General features: G+C 42.6%; 2 protein-coding genes across 2 annotated transcripts in view; one reads left to right on the forward strand and one right to left on the reverse strand.

Annotated features, from left to right (window-relative positions):
• The window catches only part of Dennd4c (DENN domain containing 4C), a 96442-nt gene extending 89961 nt beyond the window's left edge, over window positions 1–6481 (forward strand). The window contains exons 31-33 of the mRNA XM_051188146.1: window positions 2152–2302; window positions 4036–4100; window positions 4800–6481. Of these exons, the coding sequence (XP_051044103.1) occupies window positions 2152–2302; window positions 4036–4100; window positions 4800–4936 (353 nt within the window). The 3' untranslated portion in view covers window positions 4937–6481. The remainder of the gene's footprint in view (window positions 1–2151; window positions 2303–4035; window positions 4101–4799) is intronic.
• Window positions 6482–8678: 2197 nt separating this feature from the next.
• Window positions 8679–11695, reverse strand: Rps6 (ribosomal protein S6). Its single transcript, XM_051188145.1, has 6 exons — window positions 11564–11695; window positions 10901–11032; window positions 10313–10523; window positions 9981–10127; window positions 8908–9065; window positions 8679–8820 (listed from the first exon to the last, which is right to left on the reverse strand). The coding sequence occupies exons 1-6, from the start codon at window positions 11567–11569 to the stop codon at window positions 8725–8727; spliced, it is 750 nt and encodes a 249-aa protein (XP_051044102.1). The 5' UTR covers window positions 11570–11695; the 3' UTR covers window positions 8679–8724.
• Window positions 11696–24342: the final 12647 nt, after the last annotated feature.

Below are 24342 nucleotides of genomic sequence, written 5' to 3' on the forward strand. Positions count from 1 at the left end.
TTCCTGGATTCTCTCAAGTCAGACTTCCAGTGCTGGGCTCACTGGCCTTTGCCATCTTGTTTCTTGTTTTTATGTTGAAATTTACATAGCTATGGGGATGGATATCCTTTCCAGTTTTGCTTAGGGGTGTTAGTGAGCAGTGCTTCCTTCAGGGCTCAATCTTAGGTGAGAAAAAATAACCATGATAAGAACAGCATCATATCAAATCAGGCATAGACATACATTTCAATTCAATTGAAGCCAGCTACTGAACTACTTACTACTGATGGCCATAGAAAAGAAAATGGCAAAAAGAAGTTGCAAACTTTAGAGTAAAGGTAATAATGAGGAAAAAGCAATGGGCAGAGGAGGACAAGGAAGGCAAGGCTAGACAAGATAGAAAAAGACTAAGAGGAACGGAGACTTGTTTTAGAAGGGGAATAATAAAAATAAGTGTAGGTGTTCGTCAGGTCCCTATCATAGGGCAGAAAAAACAAAACAAAAATTATGACTAGTGAGATACCTTGATACTCACCTCCACACCTAACCACCCGAGTTGAATTGCCAGGATCCACATGGTGGAAGGGAAGAACCAGTTCCCGAAAGGTTTCCTTTGACCTCCACATGTATGCTATGTTATGAGCATGCATTCATACATGTATGAACACACATGCACAAAAGTGTTACAGATTGTTCCTCCTGCAAGCCTGGTCCCACAGCCGTGTCAGCTCCAAATAATCACACAAGACTTATATTAGTTATGAAACTGTTGGCCAGTGGCTTGGGCTTCTTATTGGCTAGTTCTATTGTAATTATTAGCCCATAATTACTAATCTATGTACTTCTACATGGTCTTATCTTACTGGAGAATGCCTAACTTGAGTCTTCTCTTCCTGGGCTGATGTGATGACTCCTCTCTGCCTACATTTACCAAAATTCTTGTCTCCTAGTCCCCATCTGTCTTCCTGCCTGGCCAACCATTGTCATTGTTTTATTCATCAACCAATAAGAGAAACATATACAAAATAACATCTCCCATCACAAAAGAATTTTTTAAGGTGAATTGCTTGACTTAGTGATTGTATCTCAATAAAACATTTATGTAAAAACAAAAACAAAAACAAAACAAAACAAAACAAAAAAAAAAACAGAGGGACTAGAATGGTTACTCAGTGGCTAGAGTCATTGCTTGGTGTTCAGTTCCCAGCACCCACATCAAGTGGATGGTCAGGCAGCTCACAACCACTTTTAACTTCAGCTCCAGTGGATATCAGACATCCTTTTGGATACAAGGGCAACTATGAAGATACATACACATACATGCACATAATAAATTTTAAAACTTGAGGACTTTAGGTATAGGCAGAGCACTTTTCCTAACACAAGAAGCCTTGAGTTAAGTCCCTAGCACAGAAATTTCTTAGCTGTGTATGGTGGTGTATGCCCATAATTCAAGCACTCAGAAAGCTGAGACAGGAAGATCACAAGGTTAGGCTCAGCCCAGACAACATCAAAAGTTTCTGGTCAAATCCTGAAATATCTACATCAAAGTATCTTTTCTCTCAGACTAAGCACACCCTTTTAAATTTTATGAATGTGATTCAACTCTTTACCCCCTCCATGACACTTTATTTTTTTTTTTTATTTTTTATTTATTTATTTTTTTCTTCGAGACAGGGTTTCTCTGTGTAGCTTTGGAACCTGTCCATTTGTAGACCAGGCTGGCCTTGAATTCATAGAGATCTTCCTGCTTCTGCCTCCTGAGTTCTGGGATTAAAGATGTGTGCCACTACTATCTAGCCTCTGATTTTTATTTTCTAATAAAATTTAATTATGAACTGAATAGTTACTAAGCAATTCCTTTCTCATCGGAAGTTCTTGTTCCTACTGTTATATCCACTTTTACAATCAGTAAAGGTTGCTCCTTGGTCCCACTACAATTTCTGGAATATAGAACATCACACCCCAGCCTTGGGGAAGAAGCTGTAAGTCTGAGACAAAAGCGAGAGGATTACCCTATTTAAGGAAAGCTGAAAATGTGTTTTAGGGAGCACATTGTCACATATTTTTACTGGCAAATGGGAGATGATTTTAAATAGACAACTCGAGGTGACACAGCCCTGCAAACCCTGTTACTGTTGGGAAACTTGCTCTCCATGTGTTGTTCTTTAGATTCGGAGAAGAAAATGTCATTTTTGTCAGAGGAGCAGCAAGCAACCAATGCTTTAGTTGAGACTATCAGGCAGAGTATTCAGCAGAATGACGTTCTTAAACCCATCAATCTGCTTTCCCAGCAACTGAAGCCAGACGTGAAGAGACAAAGGTAACAATCTCGATATTTTTTTCCTTGATGCCACTCAATTTAACATTATGTAGTGTATTTTATTTTTTTAATACCTGTGTAAAACAAATGAGTATTCAAATATATGCATTCATGTCTGATCACAAACATTAGTAATCATTCAAAGACTAGGTTAAAGCTTAGCAAGGTAGGTAAGTCATTGATCACAAAGGTGTGTGTTTTGGAAATGTTTCTCTTTTTCACTGGAAGTCTTTGAATTTCTAAACTTTGAAATACATGCCATGCCTTCTGTGCCATTGTGGACAATCCCTCTGGAACTATAAACTAAAATAAACCCTTTCTTTAAAAATAAAAAATAAAAATAGATTGTGCCATGCTGTGATAACCACACAATTTTTTTTTCTTGTTGGATATAAAAGATTATGAGATAAGAAATGGGATCGGTTTAGGAAATTGATGGAAGTAGTGAAGAACCAAGATGTGAAAGTACTTTCCTGATCCTTTTTTGTTAGGATCTAGCTGTACACATTTCCATCTTGACTCAAGTCCATTTTGTTGTGGAAGCTTTGGAAAGGGGGGCATAATTATATTAAACATTATGATTCTTCCCAGAGTCCTCCCCTTGTTTTGGAGACATGTCTCCCAATATGTGGTCTTGGCTGCCCTAGAACTTGGTATATAGGCTAAGGTGACCTTGAACTCAGAGAGTGCTAGTATTACAGGCGTGTGCCCCCATGATAATAAATTCACCTCGCAGGTCTGCCTCATCTTTATGTTTTAATGAACTGTTTGCAGTGGCTGGATAAGGGTTAGATTTTTGGCCCTCGTGCATGCTAGGCAAACATAGTGCCACTTTGCCAAAACACTAGAGCAGTGGTATTGGTTAGGAATAAAGTGTGGGAAAACCTTGGTGGATTCCATGGCAGGCGAGGGTGACCCAGGCAGAGGGGCAGACAAAGCTTAAATGAGAAGTTTTATTAGAAAAAGGAAGTGGGGAGAAAAAAAGGGGTGAAGAGACAGAGACAGAGACAGAGAACAGAAGAGAGAGATGGGAAAAGTCCTGCCTGCCCCAGGGGAACCGCAGGAAAAAGACAGTGGAAAGAGAGTGTTAAGTGGGTGGAGGTCTTTCTTTTGGGGGATTGTCGTCATCCTTTGCACCTGGGCTGACCAGGGTAGTGCCTGAGTGCATTCTGCCAGGTGATGGGAGCAGGCCAGCATAATGCCTGAAACCTGAAACTTATACCAGTTTTCAAATCCAGGGAGTCTTTTGCATATTTGGCCAATGCTGTGTGGTTGAGCCACACCTCCCAACACCCATCAACTTTTTGTTTTAATGTTTAAAATTTGAATTAGAGTCTCAGGGGATATTTTCTACATGTAGAGTTTATCATACCCCTCAACCAGCTTCCGCAAAGATACTTCACATACCCAAGGTGCTACGTGACAGCAGGAAATAATTACAGAGCTGTTACCAGAGTATGGAACTGAATGTGTTTGCACTGTACACTACCAAATGTGCTGGTTCATATCTGTAATCTCAGCACTTAGAAGGCCAAGATAGGAAGATTGCCAATAGTTTGGGGCTGATCTTAACTACAAAGTGATTTCAGGCCACCCTGAGCTAGAGTGATACTGTCATATAAAGAAATCCCCAACCCCAAGTCTCCAACTGCTTGTTTGGTTTGCTATTTGTCTATTTTTTTGTTGTTGTTGTTGGTCACTTCAGAGTATTTCTTTTCTGTTTTTTAAAATAGGAGTTTATACAGAGAAATCCTTTTCTTATCATTAGTGTCTCTTGGAAGAGAAAATATTGATATTGGTAAGTTGATTAATGGGGAATTATTAAAAGGCTTTAGTTTTACTTTTTAAAATTGTTTTGTTTGTTCGTTTAAATGGAGCTGATAGAAGTGTTAGACCACATGTCTAACATACAGAACCTAGATTCATTCACCAGCACACACAAAAAAAGAAAGTGTAGTTGAGTAAATTGTTCCCTTTAGAAGGAAAGCTTGGAATGTAAAGACAGCTTCCTGGGCCTGCCATCATGCCATGCCTTCTGTGCCATTGTGGACAATCCCTCTGGAACTATAAACTGAAATAAACCCTTTCTTTAAAAATAAAAAATAAAAATAAATTACTGCCAGTAGCTGTGCCTAGTGTACTCTCAGCACCTAGCACAAGTTGGAGGGCAGTGTGGACTATAGTCTAGTAAGACTGTCTTAAAACAAAACAGCAGGTGAGATGGCTCAGTGGCTAACGGCCAACTCCCACTAGGCCTGATAACTAAGTTTGATCCCTAGTACTCACCTGATAGGAGAAAACTGAGCCCCTCAAATTGTCCCCTGTGACATGTATTTCCTACTCCATTCTACCCCAAAAATTTTAATTTAAAAGATACTAAGTAATTACTTTTAAATAGGCAGTATAGTCTGTGTCATATGACTTAGTATGATTTTTTTTAAAGTATATAGCTATTGGTTTAAAAAGTTACAACTGCATTTTTGAAAATGTCTTTCAGAGGCTTTCGACAACGAATATGGACTTGCATACAGAGGTCTGTCTTCAGAGATTCTTGAAAAGTTACAGAAAATCGATGCCCCACCAAGTGTCAGTATGGAGTGGTGCAGGAAGTGTTTTGGAGCGCCTCTCATTTAAATAAGATTCAGTCAATCCTATCTGGAAACTTTCTAGTTTTTTCCCAAACCATGACTCGGTGAAAACTGAAATGAAGTAAATCTTGAGGATAAAAATACAAATGAACTGTAATTCATACTGAATCATCTCAAAATGTAAAATACTCAATTCCCTGAGGCTTATTGATGTTGGAAATTTTCAGTGCCTGACCAATTTCTCTGCCTCTGCTGAAAACAAAACTATTTTTGGATTTCACAGTATGTGTAAAAGAATTAACAAAATTGTCACTTTTCTAGGTAGTTGGTTTTATTGAAGCTGCTGAGCTGGAAAATGGCAAATTAAATTTGCCTAACCCCAAACAAAACAAATATTTCAATTATAAGGGTAACTGTGTATGATTGTATATGTCTATTTATTAAAATAATTAGATTGCATGTTGCAATAGTTTTTTAAAGAAGGCCTCATTGCTGAGTAAAGGACTAACTTTGTAGTCAGCAGTTCCAAAGGCCTAAGTCCTAACTGCCTTCCCTGTAACTTAAATTTTGCATTTACCTTTTAAGTTATATATTGTCTTGCTTAGTAGGTTTTATGTTGATACCTAGGTACTCCTTTCCATTTTCCAATACTAATGCTTCCATTGGAATTAAATTTGGTAACCTACCAAATTATCCAGAGCATGCTTAGAATGCTAATGTATATATAGTAGTTAACCCTTTATTCAGGCAAGCCACTTGTTGGTAGTGATTATTTTTTATAATCTTGGTTTCTTAGGAGGCAGAGGCAGGAGTAGCTCAAGTTCAAGGCCAGCCTGAACAATTTTCTAAACTCTATCTCAAAATAAAAAGTTGAAAGGAGGTAGGTCTGGGAATGTAGTTCAGTGGTAGAGCATTTGCCTAGTGTGAGGCCCTAGGTTCAGTTCCTAGTACCATCAAAAAAACAAACCTGTGGGTTGGAGAATTTGCACTGCACATTAAAGTTTTATTCTTGTACAATACTTTGATTTATATTCTTGTGAATAGAAGTGTGTATTTGTAAATACTGGGTTTTTTTTTTTTAGGTTGAATCAATTAAGTCTTAAAAGCTTATTGAGCTCATTGCCAGTAGGTTTAAGAAAATCATGACTTCACATGCCCCACCTTGACATTTAGTGTGGTTGTTTAAAACACCCATTAACATAAGAACATCAGATTTGCCTTAACTGTCTACATGGTTTAGAAACCCAGGGGTTACATATGCACTTAACAGTAGTGCAGAGGGCTAAACCAGTTGACAAACTTACCTCAATATGGTACACATCAGTAGCTTGAATGTCTTCTGTGTGGTGGGGACTTAAAAATTATGTACCAGCATTTCAATGTTAAAAGTTGTTAATCTGACTTTGGACAATTCTAGTCTGAATCTGAGTGTTCAGTGAAAATTTTATCAGAAATTTTGTAAAGTCTTTTATTATATTCAAATTGGATCTTTTACCATTTCAAATATATATATTTTTACAGCTTACACCTTAACACTTATTGACCCAATAAATTTATCTTGCATAAATGAAATTAAAGTTGAATAAAGAAATATCTTAAAGGTGTCTATTGTATTTCTAAGGCTGCTACAATTTCTAAGATTGGGTGCTCCTTTTTGTTTGGGTTTTTTTCTGGTCTTTGTAACCTGAATTGCTACTTGCTTAAAGTATGTTTCTCAAACTTATGAGATAGTTAAAACTGTGGAGTTAAACCTTTTGGTATAACTGTTTTGAGACAAGGATTTTCCCTGTGCAACCCTAGCTACACTGGAACTCACTCTGTTGGCCAAGGCACCTCTCTGCTGGATTGAGTAAAAGTGTATGCCACTGTCACCCAGTGTTGAATTTGTTAGAGGCTTTCTTTTCTCTAGGACCTTTACCAATACCAGAATTTTGAGCTGAGGGTCCAGAGTTTGAGGCTGGCCTGGGCTATGGGTCTTTAAAAAATAAAAAAGTGCAGGTAACTTCTGAAAGCAGCCTTGAAATTTAAACTTTGCTTAAGAAAATGTTTTAGAAGCCTGGCAGTGTGGCATATACCATTAATGTCAGCACTCAGGAGGCAGGTGGATCTGTGAGTTCAAGGCCAGCCTGGTGGACTGAGCAAGTTCTAAGACAGCCTCTAAAGCTACAGAGAAACCAAACCCTAGAAAAGAAAGTGTCTTAGAATTTGGTTGTTGTTTGTAGCCTGTCCTGGAACTTCATTCTATAGACTATGCTGGCCTTGATTGAACTCAAGAAACCCACCAGCCCATCTCCCTAGTGCTGTCATTAAAGGTCTGCACCATCACTGCCAAGCTGAATTAGTGTTTTTTTTTTTTTTTTTTGCTGACTTTAGCAACCTACATGGTTAATGACTTAAACAAAAGCAACAATACAGGTATTTTAACCAACACCTCATGGTCACACAGCTTCCCGAGTGCTAGGGGCTACAGGCTGCTGTCACACAACCCAGTTTAAGGTTGTTATTGCATTCATATTCCTACAATTAGAAAGCAGGGTGTTCTTTGGGCCATGCATGAGAACCCCTTTTGACTTTAAAAATGTTAATGTTGAAACTATGTAGTCCTGGCTGTCCCGGCATTCATTGTACAGAGCAGACTTGCTATTGCTTTTCATAAGCAAAGGAACAGAAATTAATGTGCATTGCAAGCAGACCCTCAGGTGGCCACAACAGTTATTGGTGCTTTGGGCTTTACTATTTCAACTAGTTTTCTAGGGAAATTGAGCTTGTATTGCTTAATTTAGCATAACATACCTAAGACTGGTCTTTCCAGTCATGATGGCAAAGACTAGCCTGGTCTACATAGTGAGTTCCAGACCAGCCTACCTGGTCTTAGAAAAACTAGTTTTATACAATTAGCAAGTCAAACTTAGCTGATGCTCAACTCTTACCACCCAAAAAAAAAAAAAAAAAAAAAAAAAAAAAAAAACACCTCAAAAAGCACATCTTTAGATATGTCATCTAAAAGACCTGGACAGGAGTAAAGGTTGTAGTTAGCTTCAGCCTGAATACAAGTTGACAAACTACTGGGAGAGCAGTTCCAAGTCACAATATACTTGAACATTTGAACATTAAAGTCAGCATTTAGTTGGATGCAATATTGGCTTCAGTCTTTGCATGTGACATTAAGAACAGCTGGGAGCTACCAATGGTGGGCATTCATCTAGAGTTTTACAAAGGTACCCAGTTTTCAAATGAGTACAGGTGATCTGCATTGTAAAGCAAAGAGGTAGCTTTGCTGTGGGTTTTCTTTTGGCTATAACTACCTGTGAATGGTGCCCTAGAAACCAGGCATGAATCAACTCTTCTGGCAGAGAAACCTTAGAATTCCTAAGCCTGTCCTTGTAAGGGTATTTCCCATTTTACTTGTGTTTGCAGCACACCTTTGGCCTCAACAATAGCGAGTTACACAAAAGTAACCTGTCTTTGTTACACAAGTCCTGCCTTGTTAAGCAGCTCCATTTACCTAAGAGGCTGAATGGGAACCATCAGTGTTCAGCATACTTTTAGCCTACCACAACCCAAAGAAAACAAATGCAACCAAATAGGCAATAGGCCCTGTAGATAAATGTTTTTAAGATAGGGTTTCTCTGTGCCAACAGGCATAGTTGTCTTATAGTCTAGAAATGCATAGAATTAAAAAGAAACACTTTCCCCCTATTTGTTAGCACAATCCTGTAATGTGTTCATTTCTGACTCATTTTTTAACCAACTTCAAGTATCCAATTACACCGTTAATAAAAAGCCAATAAAGGAGACTCAATGTATGATTATTTATTTGTTACCCTTAAAGACTTATTTTTGACTGGACTCAGATTTGGAAGTAGAAGCTCTCAGAGAGGACAGCCTACGTCTTTTGGCGATCTGTTCCTGGCGCTTTTCTTTTGCTTCCTACATGGAAAAAAAAAAAGTTAAGACTTTACCTGGGTGAAAATGCAAACCTAATAGCAGTCCTGCATTCATTATCTATTGCCTTACCTTCATTCTCTTGGCCAAAAGTTTAGCATATTCTGCAGCCTCCTCCTTGTTTTTCTTTGTACGTTGTTTCTTCAGAGCAATACGACGGCGTTTGTGTTGCAGGACACGTGGAGTAACAAGACGCTGAATCTTGGGTGCTTTGGTCCTGGGCTTCTTACCTGAAAATCCAATTGAGTTAATCCTTAATATTTTTGCTAGATGGATATACTCAATGGTATAGCAGTAGCCTATCATACATAAGGCCCTAATTCAAGCTCATCATCCACTTATGCTTGAATCTTCTAGACAGACTTCTGTGTACTCTGAAGTCTGATGCTACTATGGATTATTTATTTTAGCCTTGTGGATTTGCACTCATTTCTGACCTCTCTGGGAACAGAAACCTAATATAATTTTACATCAAAAAGCCTTTGTTTAAAAAAAAAAAATCAGGACTTGAAGCTCAGGCTCTATTTACATATTCTGTTTAATACCATATTTCTGCTACTACATGTCTAAATCAACAGTTGAGTTATTATAATGAGCATGTTGCTAACAAATATGCATGTTATTTGTGCCCCCAAATCCCAAACATTTCCCTTATAAAGGATAATCGATATTTGAGATTTAAAAATACCAGCCCATCCAACAGGAGATGAAAAGTGTTTCTTTTTTGAGCCCAAATACCACCAAATTTGAACCTGATTTTCCCAAAACACGGGTAATAGAGAACTATCTCCTGCAACTTGTTCTGACCCCTTTAAAAAAATAAATTTCCAAGCCAGGCAGTGGTGGATCATGCCTTTAGTCCCAGCACTTGGGAGGCAGAGGCAGGCGGACCTCTCTGAGTTTGAGACCAGCTTGGTCTACCAAGTTAGTTCCAGGACAGCATCCAAAGCCAGAGAAACAGCACCACACCCCCCCCAAAAGAAAACTCCAAATGTATTAAACTGAGAATGCTTTTGTAATCTCAGAACTTGTAGTCCTTGTCACTCATAACTATAACCCCAAAGCCATAAACCTGATTGGAAAAAGACTGCAGGCTGGCTGATGGCGATGGTGCCACAACTAACAAATGCATAGCCAGCCCTTACCTTCTTTGTTTAAAGGCTTTCTCACGACATATTGGCGGACATCATCTTCTTTAGAGAGATTAAAAAGCTTTCGGATTCTGCTAGCTCTTTTAGGTCCCAACCGACGAGGAACAGTAGTATCTGTCAGTCCAGGAATATCCTTCTCTCCTTAGAAGAATCAGAACAAAGACATTGAATTTTATCAGCATAATGTAATATTTAATTAGTAATTCCTAATTGCTTATCGATCACCATACAGACAATCCCAATTAAAAAACCTTTCGGGGCTGGCTGGGCCCTGGTGTTAGCCTTTAGTCCCACCACCTAGGAGGCAGACCAAGTAAAACCCTCACCTTTTTTTACTATGACCAAGTTGAGAACACTCAGATTGGCATCCACGATGCATCCTCGAACAGACTTGCGCTTCCTCTCTCCAGTTCTCCTTGGTCTATAACATGAATGCCCCTTACTTAACAGCAGGCGCACTCTGCCATGGGTCAAAACACCTTGCTTCATGGGAAAACCTTGTTTGTCATTCCCACCACTGATTCGGACCACGTAACCCTGCATTGAAAACAGAACAGTACATTTACCAATCTACAAAATACAAGGATCTTGGTTGACCTCTAATGTGCCACACCTCACTATGGATAATTAACTGAGACCAATTTCAACCTCATATTTGTCTACATTTCCAGTTAAAAGTCCATCTAGCAAATACACCTTACTGCACTACTAACCACCCAGCCTTTCCCACAGTGAACCTGAATTCCACAGAACATGAACAGAAAACAAGCTACTCCTCTTGGCACTTTCCCCTAGCTTTAAGCCCCACCAGCCTGGACCTTAGCTCTAATGTGACATTAACGTTATCACTGCCAAATGCCAACAGTACTTACAATCACTGTGTACAGCTAGGTAATAATGTCAAAAACCATTACCTTCCACTCTTCACCCAGAGCATCAGCTGCTACTTCTGTGGCCATGCGCTTCTCATAGAACGTACGAAGCTTGCGCTCATCGTCCACTTCGATGAGCTTCTGGCAGCCGGTGGCGGGGAAGGAGATATTCAGCTGGGATTTTAAAAGGGTGTAAAAAGAAAACCTTAGGACACCTACACGACGTCAACATTTCAGTCGCAAGGCGTTTTGATTCAATTCCCATACACAGAAAACTCGAGACACGGATTCCTACTCCCTGCAAGCCCGAGAACGGCTAGGTACCACATTAATGGGTCATGGATTCCTCCAGCTCTGCGGAGTGCGAGGTCGCCATAGCACCCTCACGATCCAGCAAGCCAGAGTAAGTGGTGGCGAGGGGTCAAGGGCAGCCGGTCTGCCCGCCGCAGGCTGGGCTTCAAGCCCGCGTGTGCCGGGCCAGGCGCCGGGTGCCGCCATTGAACCACGTCCGCCGTCCCAACGCTGCAATCGGCCGCCATCCGCTCTCCCAGGGAGCTCCAAGCCCACGAGAGCAAGCTTCCTCTTGCCTCACTCCCTTCCTCATCTAATGCCGGGTTTATGAAAGCCCGGGGCTGAGGCAATGCCGCTCTCTAGGTCTCAAGCTAAGCTACCCGGCCTCACTCAGGCCCAACTACCATCTCATACCTTCATCTTCGCACAGCCGACCGCCTAGGAGGCGCCACGAAAAAGAGAGCTAACTTCCGCTTAACCCAGGTCACATAGCGCTCTCAGTTCTCGCGAGAATGGTCTGTGCTGAGTGAGAGCGGCGGAAGTCAACCCAGAGGGGCGGTACTTCCGGGGGTAGGGTTACTAGAACGCGCGGAGGCTGGTCATTTGCTGGGCGAGCTTGTTTTGTTTACTGTGTCTTGCGGTGAGCGCAGCTGTCGTTTGTCCTGAGGGTTAGCCGCCTCCTAGCTAGTCGTTGCCACGGCGGCCTGGGACGAGTGTCTGGCCAACACCGAGGAGTCGAGTCTCCGCTTCCGGCGTCTAGGAGTGTCTAAGTGGGAAAGCACTACCGGAATTGCCGTCCGGGCTGGCCTGCCCCTCATATCTGCGGAAGATTTCCGGTAGAGGATTTTGTCCTGGTTCCAGCGTTTGACAGCAAGAACTCCGGAAAGTCTTGCTTTCTTTGCTCTGCGTCTATCAGAGTCACTCCTGTAGTCGCCGGATCGCTGAAGTTTACCAAGCACGGACGGAGTCCCGAGTCTTCCTGCTCTCTCTGACGCCATCTCTTTCCCTTTTGCGAGTGGGGCAGAGGTCATAACCCAGAGGCTGCCTTTGCCTCTGGAGTGCCTGGATTAAAGGCGTGCACCACCACCGCCCGACTTAGTCTCGAACTCTTATCTGCCTGCTTCTGCCTCTGGTGCTGGGACTCAAGGAGTGAGCTGCTCTCACCAACCAGCTGTTCAAACTTACCATGGTCTCAAGAACTTTCTCACATATACAGACACTAGTTAATGTTATGGAAACTGATGAAATATCAGCTCTAAACCTTTTTGGTTTTGTTTCTTGTTTGTTTGTTTTTTAAAACAGGATTTCTTTGCGGCTTTGGAGCCTATCCTGGAACTAGCTATGTAGACCAGGTTGGCCTCGAACTCACAGAGATCCGACTGCCTCTGCTTCCCAAGTGCTGGGTGGGATTAAAGGTGTGCGCCACCATTTCCTAGGAAAAGACTTTTTTGATTATGTATTTGTGGGTAAGCATGTGCATGTGAGTGCAGGTGCTGTAGGAGGCCAGAGATGCCAGATCCCGCTAGAGCTGGAGTTAACAGGCAGTTGTGAGCCACCCAACAGGAGTGCTAGGAACTACTCAGTCCTCTGCAAGAGCAGCAGAGTGCTCTTAATTACTGAGCCATCACTCCAGTCTGAATTCATACTGATCAAATAACACTTTACCTGCTCACCCTTTAATTTTCTGCTCCTGAAAATTTAGAAGGCAACCATGCTCACCACTAGGTCACCAACTCCTGTCTCTAAAATTTTGCCCAAGCATGTCATGTAGGTGGGAATCATATGGTAGTTGTCTTTTTATGATTGGGTGGTCTCACTAAATGTAGTGTTCATGTTTTATACTTTAGAATGTGATGGGGTTTGTGTGTGAATGAGTGTATGTTGATTCTTTTGTCAAACATTCAGGTTGCTTCCCCTTGGGCTATTTATACAATGTTGCAATCAACTCTGTTGTGCAAATACTGAGACCCTGCTTTCAGTTCTTATATATATACCTACATACAGTAGCTTTTCTATATATTTAACTTTTTGAGACAGGATTATATTGTGCTAGAAACTCAAAATTCTCCTGCCTATTCCTCCCCAGAGCAAGGAAGTAGTTCTGTTTTTAATTCTTGAGGAATTAACAACGTATCTTATACAATGGCTTTACCATTGGACAGTTCTACCACAATTATATAAAGATTTGTTGTCTGGTTTTTAAATTTTTTATTATGAGTATAGATACTTTGCATGTATGTCTATACACCACTTGCATGCCTGAAACCCTCCCTCAAGAAGGTGTGACATCAGAAGACACATGATCCCCTGGAACTGGAGTTATAGATGGTTATCAGTTGCCATGAAGCTACTGCCCTTAACCAGATCCTGTTGCCTGTTCTTACGTTTTGGATTGTTTGGCCTGCCTTCAGTGATATGTGCCTTTAACCACAGCACTGTGGAGGCAGATAGGAATATTGCCACAAATTCCTGGCCAGTTTAGTCTACATAATAAATTCCAGGGCAGGCAGGAGTACATAGTGGGAGCCTGCCTCAAATAACAAACCAAAACAAAAATGAGATTGGGGTGGGGGAGCGGTAATTGCGGTATTTTCTGGAGTCATGCTTTCACTGTAGCTCTAGCGGATGTCAAACTACATTGCCGCCCTGTGCTGCCTCTCAAATGCTGGGATTATCGTAGACCTGTGCTACCATTAATCTGATCTTAAAGATCGGTCCCTTTTTTTTTAATTATTTTAGTTCTTCTATTAGGTCATTGGTCCTCTTTGGGGATTGGTTGGTTGTTTTTGAAACCCAAGTCTAACTAAGTTTCCCAGGCTGGCCTCTTAGTCTCTGTATTCCTGTATTCCAGCAGTCCTCCTATCCCAGCCTTCCTGTGACTAGAACCACAAGGCATACGCTGTTGTAAAATGTGGAGTGGTTATCCTAATGTGTCTCCCCAGAGGTGGAATCAGCCTCCTCCTCCTGCATCTAGTTGTTCCAGTACTTCATGTGATTGGGGCTCTACCTCACAGATTTAGTGCTTGTGGTATGAGTCTATTTCTACACACTTGACCTGTGTCAGTGGTGTGTCCGTTTGTCCAGTGTCAGTTCACAGCTCAAGTTCAGCACTCACCAAGCCGCTGCCATGGCCAAAAAGGCCCTAATGGAAGAGCAGTCACACCTTTGTGGAAAACAGGTCGCTGTGGAGCGGCTAAGCCAGACCTGAAGCAGCATTTCTGCCAACAGCTTACAGGCCCCTCACTGCAGTTCCTACGGCCAGAGGGCAGCCAAGTAGCTCAGAGCAGGGACAGGCTAGGGTCCCATGGGGCTCGGGCTGCTCTGCAGCTGCTGTGTCAATGAATGAAGCTGGACAGCCTAGTGTTCCTTACCAAGTGTTTAGGCACAGGTCCTGCTGGCTGGCATCGCTTTTGGTACCAGGTTGTAATCCATGGACACCCAATGCCTTTCAGTGGCCTCATTTGGTTGTGCTGGCCTCTGATTGGCAGGATGGGCAGGAGGTGGCCAAGGACGCTGTGTCTGTACGGTTGGTGGAAACACTGAGTGAGTCTAGGACCAGCTTGTGGTCTCCTAGGGCCAAAGTAGGTTAAGCAGTGACCCTTCCCTCTCCTCTCTACAGGCAGCCTAAAAGGGTAGGTAGGACCTGTGTCAATCCCCAGCCCAGCAGGTCTGGGCAGCAGCTAATGGCTAGAAAAGGGACAGGGGCCTGGTGACAGCTTCTTTGCTGGGGCAGGATCTTGTCACACCTAAGTGCTTTAGTTATGAGGAAACTTGTCCTTCCCCCAATTGAGCCCAGGAACTGATTTGACCTCTGACTTAATATCCTTGGTCAATTCACAGTTTGACAAATAGTTCATTATGCCCATACAAAAGCCTTTGTTTTTATTTGGAGAACTGGCTGAGCTAAAGGGCCCTTCCTTCTATACTGGCTGTATTTATATTAAACCCCTGGTTGTTTAAAAAAAAAAAAAAAGTATTGGTAAGAAAAGGTCTACAAATCTTGACTATGTGTGCAGTTTCTTCTTTTTTCAAATATTCAAGATTATTGTATCTAACTGGGTGGTGTGATGAAGGCTTTTAATCCCAGCACTCCGGAGGCTGAGACAGGCAGATCTCTGTGAATTCAAGGCCAGCCGGTCTACAGTGTGACAGACAGAGTCCAGGATAGCCAGGACTGAGTTTCACAGAGAAACTCCCTGTCTCAGAAAAAATAAAAAAATTTAAAGCAAGGATCATTGTATCTAGAAAATGCAGCTTCCATGGATGCACAGTGACCACTGTAAGAGGAAGAGGAAACACCAACCCAGAAGGGTAGTGTGTGCCTGTACCCTAGGTCTCAGAAGGATGACAATAGGGAGGACAGAAAATGCAAAACTCCCTGAGTAGCCAGGGATAATTAGCAGAGTGAAGAGACAGCCTACAGAGTGGCAGGGCTTAACTGACTATACTTCAGGAAGAGGTTAGTATCCAGAATATATAAAGGACCTCAAAATTTAAGCATTGAAAAACTAAGTCTTCCTTGCTTGGCAGTGGTGGTTCACACCTTTAATCCCACCTCAGGAGGCAGAGGCAGGCAGATCTCTGAGTTTAAGGCCAACCTGGTCTACAGAGCGAGTTTCAGGATAGCCAGGGGTATACCGAGAAACCCTGTCTCAAAAAAACCAAAGCCATAAGTCTTCTGATTTGAATTGAATTGAATACAGTCCTAAACAGAAACGTAAAATGCCAGTATATATTTTTAAAGTGTTCAATATGTTTTGCCATCAAAGAAATACTAAAACTGCTTGGAGATTGCATCTCATCTCAGTTAAAACAATCAAGAAAACAAACAAGAGTCTTAGCAGTTAAGAACATGTGTTGTTCTTGTAGCAGTTTGATCCCCAGTGCCTACATGGTGGCTCACTCCAGTTCCAGGGAATGTGATGCCCTCTTTTGACCTCCATGGGTACCATGGGTGCGTGTAGTGCACATACATACATGCAAGCAAAACATTTATACACACAATAAATAAACCTAAAAAAGAAATTAAAAAGAGTCCTCACTTGTGAAATAGCCCTTTACACTGTGTGAATATATGGCTCTATGATTGGGTTAATAAAGAAGTTGACTAGCCAAAGCTGGACAGGTAGCGGTTAGGCGGGACTTAACAGACAAAATGGGAGCATGAAAAAGAAGGGAGAAGTTTCCGGATTCTCAAGGAGGCTTGGAAAGAAGCAAGATGGACTTTCTTTACCTGGAGGGCCATCTTGCTAGTCCCTTTCACAGAGATTTTTTGGGGGGTGAGAGATTGAGATAAGGTCTTTCTGTACCTCTGGCTGCCCTGGAACTAGCTCTACAGGCCAGGCTGGCCTTGAACTCAGAGATCTGCTTACCTCTGCTTCTGGAGAGCAGGGATGAAAGGCGTGAGCCACCACGCCAGGTCTACAAGAAGATACTAAAATACGTTTTTCAAAAAGAAAGAAAACAGTTTGAGCCAGAGCTCATTCCCACATAAAGAAAGGGGAAGTGTTGAAAAAGAAACAAATAAAGGCAAGAATCCATTCTTTCTTCATATGTATATATAAATTTGCCATTTGAGGTAAGGTTTCTGTGTATTCCAGGACAGACCTAAACTTTTAAGCTTTCTTTAGCCTTCTCAGTTCTGAAATGGCAGGCCCATGTCACCATTCCAGGCTAAAATCTTTTTTTTTTTTTTTCTTTCTTTCTTTCTTTCTTTTTGTGCTAAAAGGTTCACTTTGCAGACCCGGCTGGCCTCATACTCACGGAAACAAACCTGTCTGTGGTTGGGTGCCACCACCCCCTGCTTAAATATCCTATTTTTAAGCAGCCTGGTGAAAACCAAAGAAAAAAGAAATGCGGTCAGGTGTGGGGGCACATGAATGTAATCCCAGCACATGGCAGGTGGAGGCTGCAAGATAAATATGGGACCAGCCTCACCTACCATGCTAAAATTAGTACCTTTTCTATGTGAATGGAGATTGTCAGTAAGTCCATTTAGGGAATCACCAAATATTTCTAGATCAAAATTTCTGCAAATTTACACACTTCAGGGGAGCATTGTGTCTCTTAATTAGGGTATCATTTGTTCCCAAGGTTGCATTTAATAATAAGACTCAGACTTTTGTTCTTGGTGTCTAGTCTAAAACACTCCCATAAACAACTGAGCACACCCAAATATCCTGGCTTGTATCTTAGTCCCATGCCTCTCATGCCATAATGGCCAGGGAAGTTAGGGACTGGGGCAGGAAAGATGACTCAGCACTCAAGAGCACTTACTGCTTTGGTTCTTTGTTTTGTTTTGATATATGGTCTCTCTATGTAGCCCTGGTAGGTCTGGAACTCACTATGTAGACACAGCTGGCCTTGAGCTTACTGCTTTTGCAGAGGGCTCATGTTTGGTTGCCAGGACTCACATGGTGGCTCGTAAACATCTATTTTTACTTCAGTTCTGGATCTGACACTCTTTTCTGGTTTTCTAGGCTGCTATGTACATGTGGTGCATGTAAAATTCATACAAAGAACACACACAGAGAGAAACAATAAATAAATCTTTAAGAAAAATAGTAGGGTGCGCTAATTGGTCCCAATCTTTCCCACTTTTTCACTGCCCAGTCTCACTCTCACACTTCACATTTGTAATAGATAGTATTTTCTCTCTTTCACCATTTCTTTAGGGGGCAGGGGAGTGGGAGTTGGGGTAGAGCGTGTGTGTGTGTGTGTGTGTGTGTGTGTGTGTGTGTGTGTGTGTGTATAGACACATACGAGGTTAGAAGACAATTTGTAGGCCCTGTTTTCTCCTTTCCCTTTTGTATTGGTTCCAGGGTTAAATCCAGGCCACTAGGCTTGTGTAACAAATAGTACCTTGACCCAGTGAGAAGTCTCTCCTGTGTCCCTTTCCTTTCCCTTTCCTTTATCTTTAGACAGGGTCTCACTATGTAACCCTGGTTTATATGGAACTTGCTGTGTAGGCCAGGATGGCCTCAAAGTCACTGAGATCCACTTATTTCTGTCTCCTGAGTGCTGAGATTAAAGGCATGAATCACCATGCCTGGCCCCTTTCACATGTTTGTTTGTTTGTTTGTTTGTTTGTTTGTTGAGACAGGGTCTCTCTATGTAGCCTTGGCTGTCATGGAACTCACTATGTAGATCAGGCTGGCCTTGAACTCAGAGATACATCTGCTTCTGCCTCCTGAAAGCAGTAATTAAAGGCGTGTGACACCACACTCTTTGACATTTTAAAATACTTCTACCCAAGCTCCCTTTTCTCTGGACTCCAATTTGCCCCAAACTTTTATGCCAAAGGAATAGCCCACACCCCTTAAGCTCTGGCTCAATCTACATGCCTTCCTTCTGGGTCATATGTCACCTGCCCTCTGATGACACTTCACCCTGTCTGGCTTAGTCCTTTTTTATATCCATTCCCCTTCAGTGCTAATTTCATTTCCCTCGGTGTTTCTTGATCTTTGACTGAGTGAGGAAAACAGGAATTGGGCAGGCCACCTCCACATAGCTATCCCCCAGAGATAAGATGGGCAGTGTTCGCTCTCTCATAACCTGCCTTCTTCAACATTCCTCTAGACTGGAGACTGTGACACTGACTAGTTCCTGACCTTTCTAACTTCTCTATGGTCACTGAACCATCTAGTCCTACCCAGAATGCTGATAGTAGCTTGTTTACTGGAACTTTCTGGGTCCAAACTTTCCCAGGAAGAGAATGAGTGATGTTCTTTGTGTCCTCAGATAGGGTAACTCTTGGCTGCTTTGCTTATGCTCTCTGGACTGAAGAGGAGAGATAACCATCACAAGCTGGACCAGAAACTACTGTTGCATCTAGTTGGAACTTCTGTTGGTCTTGGGTAAGTGATGCATTTTGGAGACAATCTATAGAAGTCCTTTGTTTATGTTTTTTTGTTTGTTTTAGTTTTAGTTTTTTCTTTTCTTTTTCTCTTTTTTTTTTTTCCTTCAAGACAGGGTTTCTCTCACTCTTTAGACCAAGCTGGCCTTGAACTCACAGAAATCTGCTTGCCTCTGTCTCCTGAGTGCTGGGATTGAATGCATGTGCCACTACCAATGCCTAAACCCTTTGTTTCTGAAAACAATGTAAATGTGTATCAAGTAAAGATACTAGTCCAAAGTACCTGCTGCCTGATTTCAACAGTCACCCATTTTGGCCAGTACTGATCCATGTGTGCCTCCCACCAGACCAGACTCTCACCCACTCTTGCAATACTGATCTCACATGTTCTACTTTATCGTAAATACTTCAGTCTGCATCTCTAAGCAACTTTCCTTTTTTTGTTTGTTTTTGAGTTTGATCAGATTTGCCTTTATATGCTCCTGAGGTTTATGACCCCATAAAGTTCTGTCACCTTCCAGGGCCCTGTGCCCATCTGCAGTGAGTCCTCTCTCCCACCCATCCCCAGGAAGCCACAGATATGCTTTATCTTTGCAGGGATGTCAAAGTAATGAAGTCATGATAGCCTCTTACAAGCCCTCCTTTTAAGCCATAACTGGCTGGGCAGTGGTGGTATACATCTTTATTCCCAGTACTCGGGAGGGAGAGGTAGGCTGATCTCTGTGAGTCTGAAGCCACCCTGGTCTACAGGAGCTAGTTCCAGGACAGCCAGGGCTACACAGAGAAACCCTGTTTCAAAAAACAAAACAAACAAAAGATGTAACTGTGGGGACTGGAGAGATGGCTCAGCAGTTAAGATCACTGGCTGCCCTTCCAGAGGTTTTAGTTTCAGTGCCCTGCACCCACATGGCAGCTCACAACCATCTGCAATTCCAGTTACAGGAGATTCAACATTCTCACACAGACATACATGCAGGAAAAACACCAATGCACGTAAAATAAAAGTAACCAAAAAAATAAAACGTAAGTGTGGAGCTGGGTACAATAGAACACGAGAGGTTGAAACAGGAGAATTACGATTACTTGAAGGCCACTCTGGGCTCTAGGAAACTCTGCCTCAGCAGCACTCCCCCCCCCCCACACACACAAAAGAAAATGCAGAATCGTGTACGTCAACCCTGGCTCACTAAGTCACAATCTGTGTTCATTTCCTAAGCAAGGGCCATGGTGACACTTCTGTTGCTGTAGGTTGGTAGTGAGAAGTAGGTGAGGATCTTTTTCCTCCTACTGGGTCTCACAATATAGCCTAGGCTGGCCTGGAACTCTCAGGCAACAACACACCTGTACCATCTCACTTCACACTGGAATATGATCATGAACCACCATGTCTATTGGTTGAGAAGTAGTCCTGATGGTTTGGCTGCCACCATGACCACTCCCCCTTCTCCTGAGCTAATTTCTTGGGGTATTGCACCTTTTGCTTCTCAGCCCTGCCCACTGCTCTCTGTAAACCCCTCCAACTGCTCAGTAGCCAGGCCCTGTGGCCTCCCATAGGGCAGCTGTAGATGTCAGCATGCCTAAGAAGATGCTGCCCTATCTCCCATCCTCCTTCCCTGCTCCAGCTTTCAAGTATCTCATCCCCATGATCTACAAATCTCTTTCTAATCCCAATGTGTTCTTAATCTCCAAGCTTGCTGTGTTTTCTCAGCTATTCGGCCTCTACCTTGACTCAAGATGAATCTAAGTTTCCCTTTTTTATTCTGGCTTTTGACCTAGTCACCTCCTTTTTTACTACTCAGGTCATTCGAAGTTGTCTCTATTTCTTTCCACTCTTCCATGGCTTAATTTCTTCCTAGGGATTTAGCTTTGTTGACTCTCCTGTGTTTGCTGGCCTTTGTTAAATCGTGCTGGGGTGAGGACAAAGCCTCCTTCATGTCAGTAGGTTGCAACATAGTACACTTGCCCAAGTTAGGTTTTTGGCCCAGTATTCACCTGAGGCTCTGAATTACAACCAGCCCTTTTCCTCATCCCTGACCCTAGAGTCTCAGATTGAAAGCAAAGAACAAGGTAAGGTGGTGCATGCTGTAATCCTACCATTAATAAGGCAGAGGCAAGAGGATCATATGCAAAGAACAGGTTTCACTGTGACATTTTAAACATATGCTTAATTATTTCTCTTGTTGCTGCAACCAAATGTCTGACAAATGGTTATGTCAAAGAGAATGGGCTTATTTCGGCTCACAGTTCATAGAGATATTGTCCTTTATGGAAGGAAAACATGATGCAAGCTGGTCACAGTGTGTTGCTGTCAGGAAGCTGTGAGAGGTGAAAGCTGGGGTTGTTAGTTTTCTTCCACCTGGGACCACAGCCATGAGATGGAACTGTCCACATTCAGGGTCCCTCATTCCTTCTTCTGTATCCCTTGGTGATTTCAAACACAGGGAAGGTGACTGCACATTGTCCTCATCTAGCCCCTCATCCACTGTTAGATTTGGCTTTTTAAAGAATCTAAGTCCAGAGTGAAATTGTTCCCCCATCTTTTTTTTCATACTTCTTGAACTTGACTGTGAGCGGAGGGAGGAATTTCGCCCAGTTTCATCCAGTGTGCCCGTGGTGGGTACCAGGCAGTTTGCATGTCTGAGAAGTTCCCAGCAGCAGCTGTGGCTGCTGCCCTGACCTTGGGAATTGCCAGCCTAAGTCAACTGAGCTGAGTGATACTCTGGCCAAATGGGAAAATGAAGAGAACGTCATCCTTGACCAGGCCCTTCTTGCTTCACTTACTTAGGTGCCTACAGTTTTGTTTTTCACAGTAAAGATTCTGTGATTTGATAAATTTGACTTGTGGAACCAGCTGAGCCGGATACTTCCCATCAGATATTTGCTTAGGTAAATATTGTTGCACACTAAATAAAAACCAAAGATATCATGGGCATGTTGGCTCACTCACATGGTGACTCTCCAGAACCTCTACCAGTGACTCATATTTATACCAAAGGTACTATAAGCAAACTCACCAAAGAATTGAGTGGGTTTTGTTCCTGTTGCCACCCCCCCACACACACACACGAAATCTGTTTACTAGTTATCAGAACTGAGTATGAAACCATTGGATAGTTGTTCAAGCATCACGGTATTAATGGAATTCAGTTTCAAATGGATTACCTGACAATAGCTACTAATAGTAAGTTAGTACACTATAGTCATTGGAAAAGTACAATCATCAGAAACATTTTACTAGTGGTCAGTGGGCCAGCACTGGCATCCCTTGAGAGTCCCCTAACTTTTGTGCTCTCTGCTGCTCATCCACACAGCCAGTGGCTCATACTGTGTGTTTGTAATGAGAAGGCATTAAGGAGGTGGAAGTGTTGGGGCAGAAAATGCTGGGCTGGTATATTGATTGTTTCAAGATGAAATCACTAAGGAGTTGTGCCTTCATAGAGGGCCATTTGGCCTTTCCCCCTATATGCAGCAAGCCTTTCCACTATAAGCAACCAGTCATAAGGGGTCTTTGGAGTATTCCCATCATGCTTGGGGCTCTGGATTCTATCCCCAGCACTGCAGAAATAAAAAAGATAATTAAAAGAGTTTTGGTGGGGCAAGGGTGCTCTATGCATATCAAGACTAGAAAGTAGCTTAGAGTCCGGTGATATGAGCTCAAAGAAGCTCATTGTGCAAGCTGATTCTTCTACTAGCGCCTGGATCTTCTGCCCCATATTTCTGTAAGTAGCAGCCCCTAGAGCAGTTCTCAACCCTGTAACACAGTTCCTTGTGTTGTGGTGACCCACAACTACAAAATTATTTTTGTTGCTACTTCATAACTATAACCTTATTACTGTTATGAATCATAATGTAAATATCTGATGTGCAGAATACGTGATATGTGACCTCCCCAAAGGGGTCAAGATCCACAAGCTGGGAGCCACTGCTCTAGATCAGTTGTCCAATCACTTTACGAAGTTCTTGCTTTTAGGCTGAGCGTGGTGGCTCATGACTTTCATCCCAGCACTGCAGGCACGTCTCTGTGAGCTCAAGGCCAGGCAGACCTCGTCTCAGAAAAGTTATTGCTCTAGTTCAAGAAATACAAAAGACAGTGGGCAGTGATGGTGCATGCCTTCAGTCCCAGCACTCCGTAGGCAGAGGGAGGAGGATCTCTGTGAGTTCGAGGTCAGCCTGGCCAAAGAGCTAGTTCCAGGACAGCTAGGGCTGTCACACAGAGAAACCCTGTCTCAAAATAACCAAAGAGGGAGGGGGAGAGAAAGAAATACAAAAGACATAGACATAGAGCAAAGGATAACCAGCCTACCAGAGAAGCTAGGAAGCAAAAAAGGACGGTAAGTGAGACATACATGCACACCAGGAGAAGGGGAAAGGGACAAGACCTCCTCAGCAAATTGGGAGAACAGGAGGAGGGGGGATGGAGGTAGGAGAAAGAGAAGGGGAGAGGAGCACATGAAGGGTCAGGAAGATCGAGTCAAGAGAAGAAAAGTAAGAAAAGAGATACCGTAATAGAGACATTTATAGGTTTGAAGAGAAATCTGGCACTAGGGAAATGTTCAGGGATCCACAAGAATGATCTCAACTAAGAATCTAAGCAAGAGTGGGGAGGCAACCTTACATGCCCTTCCCCAATAATGAGATTGATGACTACCTTAAATGCCATAAAAGAACCTTCACCTAGTAGCTAATGGAAGCAGAAGCAGACACCCACAGCTAAATACTGAGCTGAACTCCGGGAATCCAGTTGTGGAGAGGGATGAGGGATGAGCAAAGGGGTCAAGACCATGCTGGAGAAACCCACAGAAACAGCTAACCTGAACAAGAGGGAGCTCATGGACCCCAGTCTGACAACTGGGGGACCAGCATAGCACCAAAGCAGGCCCCCTGAATGTGGGTGTCAGTTAGGAGACCAAGGCAGTCTATGGGGTCTCTGACAGTGGAACCAGTATTTATCCCTAGTGCATGAATGAACTTTGGGAGCCCATTCCCTATGGATGGATACTGTCTCAGCCTAGATACATAGGGGAGCACCTAGGCCCTGCCCCAAATGATGTGATGAACTTTGATGACCCCCCACAGGAAATTTCACCTTCCCTGGGGGGGTGTGGGGGGTGTGATTGGGGGTTATGGGAGGACAGGAGGAAGAGGGGATTGGGATTGGTATGTAAAATAAGATTGTCTTTAATTTAAATAAATAAAAATGTTTTAAAACAAAACAAACCTAAACAAACAAACAAACAAACAAAAAAGAAATACAAAAATACCATTCTTTGGGAATTTCTTCAGACTCTAATCTCATGTGAAGACACCCAGGCACATGTGAAATTAACAAAACTTTTAT

This window comes from Phodopus roborovskii, unplaced genomic scaffold, assembly GCF_943737965.1.
Source record: "Phodopus roborovskii unplaced genomic scaffold, PHOROB, whole genome shotgun sequence".
Classification (NCBI taxonomy): domain Eukaryota; kingdom Metazoa; phylum Chordata; class Mammalia; order Rodentia; family Cricetidae; genus Phodopus; species Phodopus roborovskii.

Bases quoted from the DNA above. Each gene is read 5' to 3' on its own strand.
- Rps6 (XM_051188145.1), bottom strand. The intron at 10,128-10,312 runs GTGAGGGTTTTA...GATTCTTCTAAG, and splicing joins CTTGGTCATAGTAAAAAAAG to GAGAGAAGGATATTCCTGGA. The intron at 8,821-8,907 runs GTAAGGCAATAG...TTTTCCATGTAG, and splicing joins TTTTGGCCAAGAGAATGAAG to GAAGCAAAAGAAAAGCGCCA.